The sequence below is a fragment of the Lycium barbarum genome, chromosome 4 (assembly GCF_019175385.1).
Source record: "Lycium barbarum isolate Lr01 chromosome 4, ASM1917538v2, whole genome shotgun sequence".
Taxonomy (NCBI): Eukaryota; Viridiplantae; Streptophyta; class Magnoliopsida; order Solanales; family Solanaceae; genus Lycium; species Lycium barbarum.
In genome coordinates, this window is record NC_083340.1 from 135,577,619 (window position 1) to 135,596,543 (window position 18,925).

At 35.8% G+C, this 18,925-nt stretch overlaps 1 protein-coding gene and 1 long non-coding RNA gene across 8 annotated transcripts; one reads left to right on the forward strand and one right to left on the reverse strand.

Annotated features, from left to right (window-relative positions):
- Positions 1–1,123: 1,123 nt before the first annotated feature.
- Positions 1,124–3,572, reverse strand: LOC132638653 (uncharacterized). Its single transcript, XR_009581841.1, has 3 exons — positions 3,355–3,572; positions 2,405–2,471; positions 1,124–1,474 (listed from the first exon to the last, which is right to left on the reverse strand). It is a non-coding gene; the product is annotated as an uncharacterized LOC132638653 (long non-coding RNA).
- A 1,003-nt stretch (positions 3,573–4,575) lies between these two features.
- LOC132636601 (transmembrane E3 ubiquitin-protein ligase FLY1-like) lies at positions 4,576–13,911 on the forward strand. 7 transcript variants are annotated; one of them, XM_060353548.1, is made up of 16 exons: positions 4,576–5,442; positions 5,629–5,721; positions 7,462–7,534; positions 7,838–7,965; positions 8,988–9,103; positions 9,746–9,806; positions 10,765–10,831; positions 10,910–10,987; positions 11,539–11,696; positions 11,784–11,843; positions 11,918–12,011; positions 12,369–12,443; positions 12,616–12,944; positions 13,042–13,158; positions 13,254–13,421; positions 13,564–13,911. In XM_060353548.1, the coding sequence occupies exons 1-15, from the start codon at positions 5,284–5,286 to the stop codon at positions 13,353–13,355; spliced, it is 1,710 nt and encodes a 569-aa protein (XP_060209531.1). In that variant the 5' UTR covers positions 4,576–5,283; the 3' UTR covers positions 13,356–13,421; positions 13,564–13,911. The 7 variants fall into 7 exon arrangements, with proteins under 7 accessions (XP_060209531.1, XP_060209528.1, XP_060209527.1 ...); XM_060353545.1 differs by having other exon boundaries at positions 4,577–5,442; positions 12,276–12,443; positions 13,588–13,911; XM_060353544.1 differs by having other exon boundaries at positions 4,578–5,442; positions 12,276–12,443.
- Positions 13,912–18,925: the final 5,014 nt, after the last annotated feature.

The following is an 18,925-nucleotide window of genomic DNA, read 5'->3' on the forward strand; positions in this document are numbered from 1 at the left end:
GTATACGCTATCTGTATGTGATTCGGATTTGATGAGTGTGTTCGGGTGCCCAGTTCGGGCACTAGTCACGGCCTACGGGGTTGGATCGTGACAACAACCGATCAAAAATGTCATGAAATCTCCAGCTCTTTGGGGGTGCTCTCAGTTTTTACTTTTACTTTAACTTTGATCTCTTAAAAGAACTTTCAAATAATAACTTTGGAGAAGGGCGTTTCTATCCTTTGGTTGCTTTATTCCTAGAATAGTTATAAATATAATACAACAACATGTGATCCTATAAGTGGAGTCTAGGGAGGATGGGTGTATGCAGATTTTATCCCTTTCTTTGCGGGGTTTTCTCGATAGTTCCTTGGCTCAAAAAAGCATTTTTTAAAACAGATTAGCAAAATATAAGAGTAAAAAAACTAACGAAAATATCGAAGAAAAGAAGTATTGACAACAAAAATAGTAAAGAAAAATAAACAATAATCATAGTCATAAAAAAATTATTATTATTAATAATAATAATAATAATAATAACAACAACAACAACAACAACAACAACAACAACAACATTAGTAAGGAGAGGCGGAGCATATAAAATGCTCTAAATTAGAACCATGTTCTCCTCCGAAAAGAGGGGAATAACTCAACTACCTACTAACCTTTTACTCCAATCCTCGACCTCCAGGCTCTCCTATTAAAGGTCATGTCCTTATTGAGGTGAGGATGTGCCATCTCTAATCACCGCTTTCAATTCTTCCTCGATCTACCTCTACCAAATAAAATTCAAGTTCTGATATAATTAATCCCGAAATTATTTATATCGAAAATAAAAATTTAACAAACACTAGATTAAATAATTCCACATGTAAGGGAAGTGTATTCCATTCTGTGCATCCTACATTGTATAACTTTCTTCAACTGAACATCTAAGCAATTATAGTTGTCACGACCCAACCCCGTAGGCCGTGACTAGTGCTCTACTTGGGCACCCTGACATACATGTACATATCGAATCACATCCAAATAGTATATGTGGCAAAAATGCTATATGGCGTCTCAAACTATCTCAAACTGTATCAGACACAAATATATACATATACATATATCGAAGAGCCGGCAAGGCTATCAAATACGTCAAAAGCCGACAAGGCTGTCAAATATATCAAAAGCCGACAAGGCTATCAAATGGCACAACGGCCCAAAAACATATACAAAATGCACGCTGACAAGGCTGCCATAACGAAAGAGATCATATGGACACAACTGTACAGAAGTAGGCACACACACCCACAAATAAGTCTACAGACCTCTAAACAGACCAAACGAATCATATGGCGGGACAGGGCCCCTCCGTACCCCGGAACAAATATATACATACATAGCGAACAAAAGTATATACCAAAAGTGTATGCTCTGAAATGAGAAGAGCACTCCAAACAGCTGAAGGGGATATCCTAAACTGGGGGATCACCGAACTGTGCGTCTGTACCTGCGGGCATGAAACGCAGCCCCCGAAGAAAGGGGGTCAGTACGAAATATGTACTGAGTATGCAAAGCAGAATGTAAGGAAAGCAAAAATCTGAGATATAACGAAGTGGAAGTATCAGCATAAGTGCAAATTCAACATATCAAAATTTGTTCACTTTCAAAAACATGTAAGTCATGCATCGGGTACAGAGGAATATGGTCGCCCACCCGTCGATGGCGCCATAACACAGCATAACACCAGAAAGTTTCAAATCTCCGTATCCCCATCACATATCACTTCACAACATAACGCCATACACAACATACGCCAAACATAAGTGGAACCCGACCCTCATTAGCGAGTAGCTCGGAGAACCATAACACAGCATAACTCCGGAGTATATCAAAGCGCACACGATAACAGAACCGGCCCGGGACTCGGCGAAGGAATGACAGAATGCACGAGTAGAGTCGTGAGTAGTCATATGCATAAAATCATTATCATAAATTCAAACATAAGCAAAATGATCATACTTGAATTTCGAAATAATAATCATAACAAATTCTTTCAAAAAAATTCCGAATTACATAAAGGAAAGTCGCGGGACCCACGGACGGGTATTGACCCGAGCCGGGCCCGCCTATAGAAAATATATTCATCATATGCCATATAAACCCTTACAAAAATATTAAAGCAATCCGAACCTTCCAGAGGAAGATATGGCGTTTATAGTTCGGAATTCTTTAAATCAACTCATTGTGCAAAGTTTGGAAATCAATTTCTTCAAAGGCATAATAGTTCATATTTCATCATATCATACATAGGAGTGCCAAAGAATATATGTAAAGATCATAGCGAACTCGGATTTCGAATTTAGGATTTCCTTAAGACTAGTAGTCTAGCCTATTCGTAACTAAGGCATGCCAAATGAAAGAAGGGTACTTTACATACCTCGAACGCACTTCCAAGCTAGCCAATCTAAAGCTACTCCAAATCTACGCCTCGGGCTCCCCAAGGTCTACAAAATGTGCCAATGAATATCCAATATTAACCATAGGCACTTAAGCAATTATTCATTCCAATTAACTTTAAATTTTACAGAAAATTCGGCAGCACTTCCCCTGTAAATAGGTCATCCCGAGAATTTAACTCGGCCAAATCAATCAACAACAACAACCAATCTATCAACATTAATATCTCTCTTTTCCATCATTCTATAACTTTCATGATTTCAATTCGACGACTTGCCTTTAAGCCAACATCGATGCTTATTTATTCAAATACTAACCCGAATCCATACCAACAATATTTAATGACATTCTAAGCGATTCATACAACATTTCCGACAATCCAAATTTTTTCCACATTAGCCGAGAACAGCCCCTAATCCCGAGAACCTCACTTTAACCCACTCCTCATTTTCAAATCATGATTTGCATCCACAATTCACATTCTAACAATGCTATTCTCATCAACATACAAATTACATTTAATATACTATAACCCAAATCAGGCCGCATCAATTACAACATCAATTTGAGTCATTAAGCATTCATTTCCAACATCGAATTCATAACGACGACGACTAAAACATTAAGCGACATTAATTTATTCATTGCCATATAAGGTGACCCATTTTCGACTAGCACACCAACATACACATATGGATAATTCTCAATCATTCCTTCACCCTACAATGATCATAATATACTAACTAGGCATTAATTCATAGTTTCAACACAACACAACACAACACAACACAACACACACATACTTACACGGCTCAAGCACCACACACACAACTCACTTCCAACATTCCATATTTCATGATTTTCCTCCATTTTAACATACTACAAGATGCATACAACCTTCATAACACATAAAACATAATCAAATCTTACCTTTTCTCTTCAATCCACCAAATAGCTAGGGTTTGCAAATGGGTACAACAAATGGTTGGATGACCCAAACAACTCTTCCACGCTACTTAGGGACCTCAATATAGTGGGTTAACACCAAGGAAATAATTTTAGGGAAGTTAAAAAATGGGATTGGATCTCCCCTTGGCTGGCCGAAACAGTGGGGAAAAAAAAGGGCTCTAAATGTTGATATTTTGCTAAGTGTTGAAGTGTGTAGAATGAGTAAAGAAGACTACTTATTCATCTTTTAAGTGTCCCCATTACCTTGGGTCCACACAATGTGTTGAACCAATTAAAATTGGCCACACAATGTGTGGGACCCTTTTTTTTTTTTTAATTCACACGGCTACAAGGGGGTTTTGAACAACATTTTAAATTCCAATGTTGTGAATTGTGGTCCCAATTCTTCCTAAGTGTTCCATACCAACAATTTCATATATAACGTATGTCTCCAAAAAAAAATCAAATGGTCAAAAGTCCCGACTTCAAATCCCGGAAAAATTTTGGCCTTAAATTATCATAGTTAATCCGGGTTGTCCCAATGTATAAAAATACGGGACGTAACAATAGTTTTGGCTAAACTGGCCATGGAAGCCAATTACCCAAAGTTGAGTGACTTTTGGAAGATAAAATGAAATTGAGTGACTATATAGGTCACTTACCCAAAGTTGAGTGTGGAAGATAAAATAAGGTTGAGTGACTATGATATCTAAAGTTGAGTGATCGTATGAGCTTCCAAAACATGAATACTTGGGAGTTGGCGCAATTCCTGCCCGTCAACCTCTCTAGTATTCCTTTCATTTCATAATAAGTGATATTTTTAGTTTGAATACGTCATTTAAGAAAATTACTCACTTCTCGAAAAAATATTTTTACTGATTTACTCTTAATCAAATGCCTTAAAAAAAGATATTTAATAGTTTGCTTGATCATGTGAAACTACATTTATTTAAATAAGATAAAATTAAAAGATTAAAATTAATACTTTCTTAATTTTATGAAATACGACTTATTTTGAAATAAAATGCAAGGATAAAAATATCACTTATTTTAAAATGTAGGTAGTATATAAGAGTTGGTAACAGATTACATCCCCTTTTTCGGGTGACAGTTCAATCACAACCGTTAAAATGATCTTTGCTTTATGCTTCAAGCCCACCTTCTTTTTTTTTTTTTTTTTTTTTTTTGGTTTAATGCATATGCAGTCCCTCTAAATTTGTTTCTATTTTGGCATCCCAAGCCTTTCTATTAAACCCTGAACTATGTAGGGTAATATATTCTTTAGGTCATGTGTTGTGTTGTCCGCTTAATGAATAACTTACTCTTTTTTTGTGTGTCAATTGCTGCTAAAAAATGGCATAATTGACGATCATTCTGTAGGCCAAATATTCCTACATCTCTGTCAAAACAGTAGCTTTATGCTTCAAGCTTACCTTTTTTTTTTTGTTTTTGTTTTTAACTCCCTGCAGAACTGAAAACATCCCACAATCTTATTTTTGGCTGTGGTACTTATGTGAGTTGTTATATGGTCTAGAGCCTTTTTCAACTAATAAAATATTGTGATGTAACTGTTTTTTAATTAAAAATATTTACAAGTGGGGCTTCCTAATTTCTGGTTCATGAATTTGACCTTGGAAAAGTCATTCTTGGTGAACCCCAAAATCAACAAACCATTTAGTATTTCTGTTGAGCTTTCATTTTCTCTTAAGTTGATTAGTATCTTGATTTTTATTGTTGGGGTGGTTAGCTTTTTTTTTTTTTTTTTTTGGTTTTGTTTTGACTTCACTTTAAGCAACCCCATTTTTCTTTATCTATTAAGTTTATCTTCTTTGTAACTGTAATGGGCTTTGTTTCTTCATTTGGGTTGTTCAAGAATTGCTTAAAGGTGAAGAATTTGAGTTGATCTTGAAAATGGATGTGACAAAAAGATTGTATTTTTTGAGGTTAAAGAGGAAAGACTATGGTTTTTTGTTTAGAATTATCTTCAGTTTATGGTTTATCTTTGGAGGGTTTTGTCCAGTAATGGGACTTAGGCCTCTAAGAGAAAGATATCATTCTTGGGGAGATGAGGTTAGTAATGGAGTTATTTTTGTATTAGTTCTTTGCTTTTAAAAGACAAATTATTTAGTAGAGCCTTAAATAGTTTATCCTTTCATACTAGTAGTAGTTGTAGTATTGCTTTATTGTCCTTTGTTTTTGTAGTATTTTGCCCTAACTTTTTATACTGCTTTGAATTGCTTGTCCTTTTGCGGAGAGTCTGACGGAAACAACATCTCTACCTCCCGAGGTTGGGGTAAGGTCTGCGTACACTCTATCCTCCCCAGACCCCACTTTGTGGGATTTCACTGGGTATGTTGTTGTTGTTGTTGTAGCCCTAAATAGTTTAGGATTGAGGTGTAGATTGATTGATTTGTTAATGTTGTAAAAGTATCTTACCGTGAAGATTGGCATTTTAATTTTAAATAGAGCGATAGGGTATCTCAATGTGAAGATCGCTACTTTAATTTTGTATAGTGTATTAAAGACTGAAACTTTACTCATTTAAGTATTCCAAGTCTTGAAGTGCAAATTTGTGTTAGGTAGCTGGTGAAAGGAATTAAAGGTATTTGGCTTAACCTGCATCTGATAGGTTTAGTGCTTTATATTAATTGAATTTTACTAAATTTAAGTTAGTTTAGCATGCATAATAACAAGAATGGCTTTATACTATGGACATAGTACACAAGGAAAATTATATGAGCTAATAAGGAATATATTGCTTTTATTTGTCCCCCTTTTTTTGATAAGAAACTTGCTCTTATGAGTATATGTCTAATTATCTTGAGAAAATCCGGAATAAGGTAGGATTTTCTCTTGAACTACTTCATGTTTATTCCAAGAGCCAAGATATTACATAAAAAGGAAAATCAGGGATGATGAAATGGCTGGATAAGCTCAGTCAATGAGATATGAAATTATTTGCTGGATAAATTCAGTCAATGAGATATGAAATTATTTTAACTCCTAGGCAAGACTAGATATCAAAAGTTGACTAGGGAACTATATCGAATCAAATTTGATGCTAGCTGTCTTTGGTTTCCTTGGTGTTTTAGAATCAGGTGACTATCCTTACTTAGTTATAACTTCTTGGAGCTCAGAAGGAGTGCAGAATTCTGGAAAGGGTATTACCTTCCTCTATTTGAACACAAGACATGAGGGTTTTGGGGGGATACAGGGTGGAGAGACTTTTTGGGAATTGAGGGTTAGAAGGGAATTTCATGACTCGGAAGTGACCGAGTTTCAAGGATTATGAGCCTTACTACATAGACAAATAACCTCGATGCTTGGAGATGGGGCTCGGGGAATAATGGAGTGTTCTCAGTGAAATCCTTTTATGAGAAACTTTTGGTTATGAAGGAGTATGCTGTTCCATATAATGCAATATGGATTCCAAATGTGCCGAGGAAGGTGTGTTTCTTCACTTGCCTTGCCACTAGAGGGGTGATTTTGACAGCGGAAAATCTTAGAAACCAGAAGGTTGTCTGCGTCTAAGGAGGCGAGTGAGGACGCGGATCATCTTTTTCTACATTGCGGGCTGACTATGAGGTTATGGTGGGATATGCTACGGGTTTGGCACTCCATGGGCAATGCCAAAAACTGTGAAAGAGTTGATGTTCAGTTGGAAGAGCTGGAGAAGGAGAAGAAGAAGAAGGGCTTGGGATATGGTTCCACTTGGGTTAATGTAGGTTTTATAGAGAGAGAGAAATAGAAGAGCTTTTGAAGGCGTAGAGTCGAGTTTCTCACAGTTGAGTAGTCTCTATTCCCTTATATTCTTTTGGTGGCCATAGAAAGTTCCCTGTTGCATAGACGATTGGGTGGAGTTTGTAGAGAATCATATCTTTTTGTCGATTCTCTACCTTTTGGTATACCCTTGTATAGTTTTAGGCCATGTTTATGAATGAAAATCCATTTACGTGATTAAAAAAAGAGGGGGGGGGGGGGGGGGGGGGGATATGAAGATAATATCATTGCCAAAGTGAATAAGCTGTTTATTTGTTTCCCCTGCTACTTGTGCCTAAACTTTAATTATATCCTTATTGTTTGTTGCAGTGGCTTCTTGTAAGAAAGGATGAGAATGAATTGGGACCATTTTCTGCTTGGAATATAACAGGAACTTACAGAGGTTTGTACAGTTTGTTGTTTTAGTGCATTGATCATATTAGCCATGAGTTTGGCAGAACGCTTTCGTTTTGTTCTACCATTCAAAAAAGAAAAAGCTTTCGTGCTGTTCTTCCTTACTCTTATGTGATGTGGTGATAACACCCTATTTGTTTTGTTAAGCTGAGTGGGGTAAGGGCTTATGTGCAATTTGTAAGTGGTTGACTGGAACTCATCAAACAAAACATGATGGAAAATTTATAATCACTTCAGTTGCTGCTTCTGTCTTGAATCTAATAATACCCTCTTCTCGATATTTGAGTTGCAGGGTCTTGGAGGTTCCTGGATTCAACAAATAACTCTTCCAGGTTTCCTGATTTTAGGAAGTCCAATGGCAACTCGGTCCTTGAGTTGATAAGTAATCCAACAAAAATAACTGGTGTACATTATGTTCAGGTAGTCACGGTCATTGTTAAATCCCTGTTTTCCGCTTAAGTACTTGTCTCTAACCTATTATACCATTGTCTATGCCGTTGTGCCAATATGTTTACTGAATTTTTAATTGATGATTTGGGTAGTTTACTTCTCTTTATATCTCAAGAGAGCATCTATATCATAAGCATTTCTGGTCTTTCTCCAAACCATGCTTGTTTACTGTTCTTTACTTGCTTATTAAATAAAGCATGGTGCTTCCAAGCATAACTTCCAATTGACCGTATGTTTGTAAAAAACTATATTTTTTGTAAATTTTTCTATTTTTGGCATACTTCTTCTATACGGGTGATTTTTGTCCTCCATTAAAATAATCGTATTACTTTATTAATAAACATCTATTGTCAAGATGAACATATATCCATATATATATATCCATAATGATATGGTTAATGTGGAATTGCATTTTCCTCATAAAGGAGCTAATCAATGATGCTATAGCTCCAGTCTCCAGGCATAAAGGAAATTAGACATTTATGCAATTAGAAAGTTACCAATCTTTATCTAGACTAAAAGTCAAGATCAAGCGTTATTGCGATACTGAGTGCCAATGTAGTTTTGCAAATAACTACCCCATCCCAATAATATGGCACTCTTTTTATTTTGGAGAGTTGACACTGTTCCATTAGTAATAACGATTTATACAACTTTTACAACTTTCAAGAATTCAAATACATATAACTATTCTAATTGTCGAACTTTGATGCTATGTTCTTTTTCAAACTAACTAATAAAAAATTACTTTAATGTTTGCTTCTATCTTGCTTCTTTATTGTAATGTGTTGCTATCCCTTGATGAGTGCTGAGAGCTGTGAAACACACGATTCTTAAAAATTGAGGTCTAATATAGTTCCCCTATTGCAGATTAACTATTAATAGTGATGTTTATTAGGCATTTCATCTTTGCTTAGATGATGATACTTCTAATGCAGAAATTGCACATTTCTATGTTCAATCTTCATTTGATTTCATTTTGCAAACAATAGGGTGCAATACTTTTCCATGACGTTTTTGACAACGAACATGGAGTTGGTGGTGCACAAATCAGAGTAGAAGGTGTGTATATATGGCCATTCAGACAACTTCGAATGGTAGCTTACAGGTACTAGATCTTATTTGGTACCTACGCTGAAAGGCAATTTCTAACACCACTATCTTTTACAAATGGAATAAATTGATATAAAAGTATGCTAAAGTAATTAAGTAATTCATGCGAAAGTGTACAACATTTGTTTTCTATCCTTGAAATGCTTCAGTCCTAAAAAAAGTGATACATTCCTTTTTATCGTGCTGAATTTTTCCAATAAGAAATTGTATTTACAGAACCCATGAGAAGATCTGTAATATGATATCTACGAAAATGCATGGTTACATCTAGTGTGTTTATGTGGAATTTGATTTATATTATGTCTCAAATATGAAACTATCTATGCGTTATTGCTCAAATTACCAAATAGCAGACTACTTACTTGTAGTTGACTAGTTCCTTGTACTTAACAAGTTGAAAGGTGTGGTATTTAGTGCGACAATAATAATCCTATCCGTTTTGACTTCAAAATAGTTAAGATCTGGGTATTAAGATAGGCTTTAGAGTTTCTAAATTTTTAGGCTTTAGAGTTTCTAAATTTTGTGTTCTTCAGAACATGGAATGTAAATTTAGATACTGGTTCACACATCACTTAACACGCCTGCAGATGCTATTTTATGTGCTTCATCAACTCATAGTCATGCTTCTGATTTGCAGTGGCAAAGATGGTGAGTTTGGCCAGAAAGACGATTATCTGTTATCAAATCCGTATCACTTGGTATTATTTACGACAATATGTCATTTGTCCTCAGCATGGATTACTGAGTATAGCTTTACATGACTCCTTATGATCATCTCTTAAAATGATTTTTGCTGCTGCTAGAATCAATTGACATTAAATTTTTTCATTGGTGTTACATATTTATTTGCTTTATTTTTTAAGAGCATAATGCTTGAATACCATTGAGAATTGCATGCTTTGACTTTTATATTATATTTTGGTAATGGCATAACAAATTTCAAAACTTCTCTCTTCTACTTCCAAAGAGCTCCTTTTGACTACTGTATTTTTCTCTCTTAAATTTTTTGCAGGGTATGTCTTTTTATTAACTTTTGAAACCTTAGCATATGTTTGGATATGCATAAGTAGAATTCTTTTTCAGAAGTGGAGATAATGAAGGGGGATTATGAATACTATTCATACCCCTCAGTTGTGTTTCCTGTCCCCTTATCCTTTCCTTTTTCCTTCCCTTTTTTGGTTTTTAAAAATATTTTTGGACGTTCCATTCGTCTCGTGGATAAGGCATTCACAAGTTCGAAAAAGAAATTACCAATACATCTGGATAAGCTCCTGTTTAGTGGTCTCAGTAAGTCAATTCGCACTACATAGCCTTCTTTTACCCTTTTCATCAAAAAATTCACATTGCATTAGCCTATGCAATCCGGTTAAGCTTCTTTGTAACCAAAAAGAGCAGAAAATGAGAACTGCTCTAAATCTTTATTCTTCCACAAGGGCAGCTAATTGCCGTCTGATATCTCATACTCCGTGGTAGTCAAATTATTTTGGAAAGACAAAAAGGAGGCACTTTATCAGGAATTTCTTGTCTTCCCTAATGAATATGATGGTTAATTTAGACGCGCATCCTTTTCCTGTGACAATGATTCGAGTTTAAGACTTTATGAAGATTTTTGTGTATTGAAAAATGACTTGCTTCATCTATTATTTTTGTTGACAGCTTGGAGTTTTCTCGTCCCAGATCTTCCAGGAGTCTTCTCAAGATAAGATTTGGAAGAAGAAACACTGTAATAATGGATTTTTCAACATTGATCCAGTTTAATGTTTTAACTCCTAGCTAACTTATGTATCTTTTTGTTCTGCAGCACCGTTTTACGAGATGGAGAAACATTGCAATATTGAAATTGCTGCACAAATTGCTCGTGTCTCATCCTCCTCAAATGGTACTTGACTTTTCTTTTCACCTTGATACGACACAAGCATTAAGAGGATACATTTCCTCTCTGGATCATTTGGCTTCCCTTTCATTCATTTGATGAACTCTATTTTATATTTTTACTTCCATAATCTTCAAGAAAAGTTTTTTGTCATTACTCTTTCATGTCTTGGGTATTTTAGCTCTTGATGCCCATTGATGTTCTAAAGTTAACTTGACAGGATTACCTAGCATTAAAATTTCCAAAACGCCTATTTTACCTGAGCTACTTCTTTTGTATTCGTTCAGGATCTTCATATACTTTTGCACATGTTCCTCAGATTTTTACAATCTATACATGTACGATGATGCAGTTGCCCAGAAGAAGAGGGGGAGGGGGAGAGTGGTTTCGGGGGGGGGGGGGGGGGGGGGGGGGAAGAGAGTGGTTTCGTAAGTGGGAGGGGAAGAGTTGTGTCCTTTTCCTTATGTTCATTTAAATGCTTATGTCCATTCAGTATTCAACATATCCATAAGCTTGCTCAAATTATGAGGAGCAAGTGATTTATCTTCCTTTCTCAGATGGAGCTCGTGACCATTATCACCTAGAAGGATTGATGGAGAGCCCTTCAGTGGATGCTGACGGAGACTGTTTCTCACCAATTCTATTGAATGCTACTTCTGTCAATATAGAGGTTTACTACAACAAAGCGGTGAACTACACATTGATGGTCACATTTGTATCCTACAACACTTCTCAGTATTAGGGATATTATTTTTGTAACAAATATCACTTGTCAGGATTCTTTAACTTCCTGATCCACCAGATATCTTTTCTGCAAGTGCTCCTTCTGATTCGACAAATGGAACATAGCAACACCCAATCAGTAAGACTACCTCTCTCTCTCTCTCTCTCTCTCTGTTATAGCACATTGAATGACACATGATATTCTTTTTCTAGGGAGCTGCCAAAGTTTCAATTCTGATGATTGGACAACAGGCTATCATGGATGCTTATCTTTGTCTTTTGCATCTGACCGCAGGGATACTTGTTGGTAAGTTTGATCAGCAGCTGTTCTCTTCGTAATCAAATCATCTCATTAAGGGTAAATTGGGAAAAAAAAGGGGAAGTTAAAAGTTAAAAATGTTACTAAGTATAGAAATGTGTCATTCTTTTAGGAACTGATTAAAAAGGAAAGAGTGTCTCTCCATACTTATATTCGTTTCTTGCTTTCTGTTAATCAAGTGGTAGAAGTAAAAGCTGGTCGCTGCTATATTATGTCACTGTGTGTCCTTCCCCTTTTTTCATTATTTTGCAGAATCCCTTTTCAATGCTTTTGCAACTGCTGCATTCTTCAAGTTTGTTGTCTTCTCGATATTTGAGATGAGATATCTACTTGCTATATGGAAAGCAAATAGGCCACTGAACAGCGGCGAGGCTTGGGAAGGAATGAGGCGAGAACTGTCAATACTTTACAGCCGTTTCTGTAAGTATCTTTTACTTATGGTGGACTTGTATCGAAACAGTTAACAGAATTAGCAATTGAAATGCTGCTATTGAAAGGGTAGTTAGATGTTAAAATCAGATAATGTATCTGGGTTTCACTGGCATAAACAATCTGCTTGCGTTTACTTCTTCTTTTTCTGAATCTTTTGCAGATGGGATCCTTTTAAGCGGTATATGTTTCATGTATGAGTTTCACAAGTTTCTGCGCCCTGTTCTTCTGCTTTTACACTCATTCTGGATACCTCAAATTGTAACTAATTTCATTCGCGATTCAAGAAAACCGTTGCACCCTCATTACATCTTGGGAATGTCTATAACTCGTTTGGCAATTCCATTATATGTCTTTGGCTGTCCTCACAATTTCATGCGTATAGAGCCTGACAAGAATTGGTGTATCTGCTTGGAAATTTTTATTGCGCTGCAGGCATCAATTCTTCTGTTACAGCACTATCTTGGATCTCGGTGTTTCATTCCACGTCAGGTTTGATACTGGGAAGGATTATTTGTTGAAAGCAGAAAAAACAGCATATATTTAGTTCTGCCATTTATCTTACATAAGCTTTATTGTGGTGTTGCAGATTTTACCTGAGAAGTATAACTATTATAGAAGATTTGATCAGGGTGCAAATCATGCAACTGACTGTGTTATTTGCATGACTGCTATCGATCATACCCAGCGTTCAAATAATTGCATGGTATATATAGATGGTCATAAAAGACTTTCTAGATTAGAATGTGATTTTAACTCCAAAAAACATGCACAGTTAGTAATTGGCGTAATGATGTTCAGGTGACCCCTTGTGATCATTTCTTTCACCCGGTTTGTTTGCAAAGATGGATGGACATAAAGATGGAGTGTCCAACATGCCGACGCCCTCTTCCACCAGCTTGAATAAACGTTATTTCTTGAATTCATATTGATATAGAGCAACTGACATTGCCCGACCTGTTTAGAAAGGTAACTGGCTCTGCATGAAGTTAGTATTTGGACAGCAGATAATAACTGACTTTTTGTATTGCAAGATTCAGTAGTAGTTCATTGTGATTATATTTTTTTTAACAATGCTGTAGTTGTAAAATGTCTGCTTTTGTACTTTCAGGTTGGACTGCTTTTGTACTTTCAGGTTGGAGACAGAGAGAATACATGAGAAGTTTTCTGTATTAAAAAAGTTAACACAGATTCACCAGACTGCTGTGCAGATGTCCTGTAATGTACATTACTAATGTAATATAAACTGTCTATTCTTGTATTGCAACAAAAACCGATTTCTTTGAGAAATGCATTTACTTGAGTCGAGAGCAAACTTTGTGGGAAAATGTAGTTATTTGCAAGTTGGGAATTCCTAAGATCAGGTACATGGCAGATATGTTTGGTTTTCAAAAAACAAGTGATGTGTTATACCATCTGTAGAATTCTTGTATTTGAATATAATAACCGTTGTACATAATTTCTTTGGTTATTCAGAAAGTTATGTGGATTGAAAAGCTAATTTCAGTAAAAGTTCAGGAGTCTTGGTCAATCTTGAGCTTGCATGCTGTGATGATACAGAAACTGAAATTATTATGGATAAGTATGGTTTTTATGATAGACTTTTGTATTTTCAGGGATCAAGTTATTAATGACCGGACAAAACCAGGAAATAACTCACACTTGAAAAATTACAAAAGATCCTTTTTAGTTTTTAAGATCACACCATCGAACTTTTGGTTTTGATTTACTTGTTTGTTATGAAGTGCTTCTAGATGTAATTTTTTCAGTGGAAGTGTCAGCTAAGTATGGAGATTAAGAGAAGTGTAATTTCTGCTAGTTTACATTCTGTGCATTTCCAGTGTAAAAGAGTTCTGTATTATTAGATAAATTGGCCTATAACAAGCAATTACCTTCATATCAAGTGTGGTGACTGGTATTGTCACCTGAAAATAAAAATGTTAGAGAACTAAAATATGTTAACGGTTGGGGAAAACACTAACTCCATATTTCAGAGACGAAATAGAGATTAAAAAAAAAGGATACAACAACAACAACAACAAGCTCAGTATAATCCCACCATGTGGGGTCTGGGGAGGGTAGAGTGTACGCAGACCTAACCCCCACCTTGAAAGGTAGGGCGCTGTTTCCGAAAGAGAGAATAAAAAAAAAGGATACTATCTTGAATTACATTGATATGATCCAGCTGCTACTAAGGAATTAGAGATGATTTTGGGCATTTTAATTCAATTCTAATTCAGTTCATTAGCTGTAATTAGTGGATAATAAGGTGGTTAGGAAGTTAGTTAGAGTCATGTGCCAGTCACGTGACTTGAGCTGTCACAAAGTTAGTTAAAACTAACTTTCCCGCTTGTTTTGTAGTTAGCATATAAGTGAGGACTTTCATCATTGTAATCATTGAATTCAGTTGATTAAGGAAATAATATCTCTCTCTTCTCTCTTCTCTCTCACTCAATCCAATTCAATCAATCATCCAATCTAGGGCTCTTAAGCTTGCTATCAAGAGTAATTCAATCCCTTTACTCTTTAGGCTAGTTTAATTGTGGTTTTTGATTCAAATTGAATCCAGAACTGCATCATTGGTATTAGAGCGTTGATATTCTGACCTGTACAATGGGTGATCACAGTACAAGAATGCGAGAGCTAAGGAAAGAAGTCGACTCTCTAAAAAATTCCATGGAAGGAGTTGTAACTTCAATGATTAGCATGCGTAATTTGGTGGATAAAAGGGTAGCTCAAGCTATGGAGGATATTAAAAGGATGTTAATGGGCAATGGAAACAACAATGGCAATGTAAACAATAATGGAAATGGATAGACAGCTCCAGAAGTAGTAACTGTCAATGATGATGAGGCACAAGAAAGAAATCACAGACAACCAAGGTATGAAACTGCTGCTAATAGGAAATATCAACTGGAATTTCCTAAATTTGATGGACAGTACTTGAAAGATTGGTTGTATATTAGTGATCAATTTTTTGATGTGGAAGAGTAGAAGAGGGTGCTAAGGTAAAAATGGCATTATGTAGATTAGAGGGGAGGGCCTTGCAATGGCATCAGTCATATATGAAGAGTAGGATGACTAGGGACTGGCCTAGATAAGGTGAGTATGTAGGGTGTTTGTATGCTAGATTTGGAGAAGAACTGTTTGATGATCCTATGAGAGATTTCAAAGAGCTTAAACAGTTAGGGTAAGTTCAGGAATATGTAGACATGTCACGACCCAACCCCGTAGGTCGTGACTAGTGCCCGAGTTGGGCACCCTAACGAACTTATCCAATTCGAATCACATACAAATAGCGTATACGGGCACAAATATCACACGCTGCCACAAATCATATCAAACTGTCTTAGACACATTTCAAACACAACTATATATATATATATCAGAAGCCGACAAGGCTATCAAATGGCGCAACAACCCAAAACATATACAAATGCACGCCGACAAGGCGGCCATGGCGAGTGGGATCATACAAACACACCTGTACAGAAGTAGGCACAACCCACATATACGTCTATAGACCTCTAAACAGACCAACCGAATCATATGACGGGACAGGGCCCCGCCGTACCCCAAATAGTCAGATATACAAAGCATATATGTCACAAAAGATGTGTACCAACATATGGGCTCCGGATCAAAAGGAGCACTCTATGATAGCAGAATGTGTGGCCTACACTGGCGGATCTCGAACCACTGTACCTGCGGGCATGAAACGCAGCCCCCCGAAGAAAGGGGGTCAGTACGAAAGATGTACTGAGTATGTAAAGCATAAAGTACAGAAATCCAAACCATAACTGAAGTGAAGGGTACAGAGAGAAAAATACCGGATCAATATATCAAAACCTGTACTGAAGACATATGTACATAATGCAAACAGAAATCATGCATAAGGCTCAGGAACGTGGTCACCACTCCGACGCTGGTGCCACAACACAACATAACTCCAGAAGGTTTCAAATCTCCGTACAACCCCGTACATAACACATCATCACAACATATCATAAGCCATATCACAGCATAACTCCATAAACGGAACCCGGCCCTATGGCGAGGTCTCGGGAACCGTAACACAGCATACTGCCGAATATATCATAGTGCGCACGATCACAAAACCGGCCCGGGATTCGGCGAACGATGTAATAGTAGTATGCACGAGCGGAGTAGTGCGGAAATCATATGCATATAAGTAAATAAATTCCGAGACTCGATAAATAAATATGTATATACCGATATCAGGAAGCTCAGAAACAGGTATCGGGTCAATCGGAATTAGGATACAAAAATTACGAGCTTTTGAAGTGCGGAACCTTCTAAAAATATTCCACAAGCCATATTTAGAAATTCAAGTAACAAACATATTAGGTAGCTTTCAAATATCATTATGGATCAAACCAAATGGAGACTTTGGAACCATATATACGTACCAAAATATTTATCAAAGACTTACGTCATATCAATTTTCTTTCAAACACATTCGGAAATATACCAACGAGGACTTTCGAACATCATACATACATATCAAACCGCATGGAATACTTACGGAAATCAAAGACATCGGCCATCCTAGTGGCGCTAAGAATAGAATTTTTTTTAGAAACATACGTATACATTATTTATTCACTCCATAAAGGTCATGCCAAAAGAAGGGAAGGTAAGCTCTACACACCTTACGTTGTTCAAGAGCTCAGTCCAGCCAAGAAATTCCACAATTAATATGATAAACCTTATATGCCTAGAAATGATCTTCTTCCACCTTACTTTTCTTCGAAGAAAATCCGAATTCAATAACACGACAAAATAAAACCAACCTCCGTGCTTGAATTTTAAAAAAATACTAAGCTGATCCACTGGAACAACATTGCTATTTCTCATTCCTCTTTTGAAACCAATATATGTAATTAACGTAAAACGTGGGATCCCAAATATTTGTTGCACTTCATTGCTGCTTCCCAAAGGAGAAAGAGAAAAGTAATTCCTGGATCATTCTTGTTTATTACAGAAGGTAGCAAAGATATATATATATATATATATATATATATATATATATATATATATATATATATCGATATCTTATCAAAAAGATATGATGGACATGAATTAAATAATATGGGTTTGGCGGTGGATACATATTCATTGTTCTGATAACTAGGGCTGTTCACAGTTTTGGTTAAAACCAAAACCAAACCGAAAATTTAACCAAACCGAATAAAATAACCGACATTTGGTTTAGTTTGGTTTGGTTTGGTTTTAAATTTGAAAAACCGATAATATTTGGTTTGGTTATGGGTATAGTAAAAAATAACCGAATAAATAACCGAACCAAACCGATAAATATACATAAAATTTATAATTATTTATATGTATAATATTAGCTTTTCATAAATAATTAAAGATATTTTATATCTTTTCATTATTAATTTAATTTTGGTCTACTTATTTTTAAGGCCCATGTCTTAAAAGAATATGTCCAACAATCCAAGCCCAACTCTAATAAGTCGTAAGCATAAGGGTTGTTTGTATTTTGAAACCTCTGTTTGACTTGTTCTTTTGAATCTAAACTGCGTTGCAAGTTTGGTCCACCTGATTTGCCAACAGCGTGTCTTTCCCTCAATATGCAGCAAAGTTCACCCTTGTGGGCTATGAGGAAAAAAGAGTTTCATAAGAAATTTGAAGAATGTAGAGAGAGAATATTTGAATTGTCACGGCTAGTCATAAACCGAAAAACCGAACCAAACCGAACCAAACCGACAATAACCAAACCGGTGGTTATTATTTTACTTGGTTTGGTTATGGTTTTAGACATTTAAAAACCGACTAAATTGGTTTGGTTATGGTTTTAACCAATAACCGACCCAAACCGAACCATGAACACCCCTACTGATAACAATACATATTTCAAGGAAAGTTAGGCACGTTGCACTTAATAAAATATGCTAACAAAAGTTACTTCATGAACAAAGGACATCTAAGCTCCTCTAATATCTCCACACTAAATAATATGATCATGGTTAATTAATTTCCCACTTCGCTAATGATTCCATACTAATTGCAATTAATTAGTAAACTGAGCACTAATAAAATCGGGATTAAAAATCTTTGTCTCATATCTCAAAATTAATCTTGTCCTTAAATTTATTTACGAATAATTAAATGTACAAAAATACGTGATGTTATGGAGTCAGATGAAAACTTATCAGAAAAAGATTTTTGCTGGCCAAATTTCTTAATTATAAAGAATGAATAAGTAGTGATGATGTCTAATACATGTCCAAAATCCATGTGGTAACGTGGATGATATGCCACCCCTCCAATTATTTTAATATAAAAGTAAGGTCATAAGATGTAATCTCATACACTAATATTTTAATATTTCTTTGAAATACATAAGCTTCCAAAACTTTTGTTATTGAAATATCATATCAACTTAAGACATACAGGTATTTCACAAAAACTAATACATCTAGAAA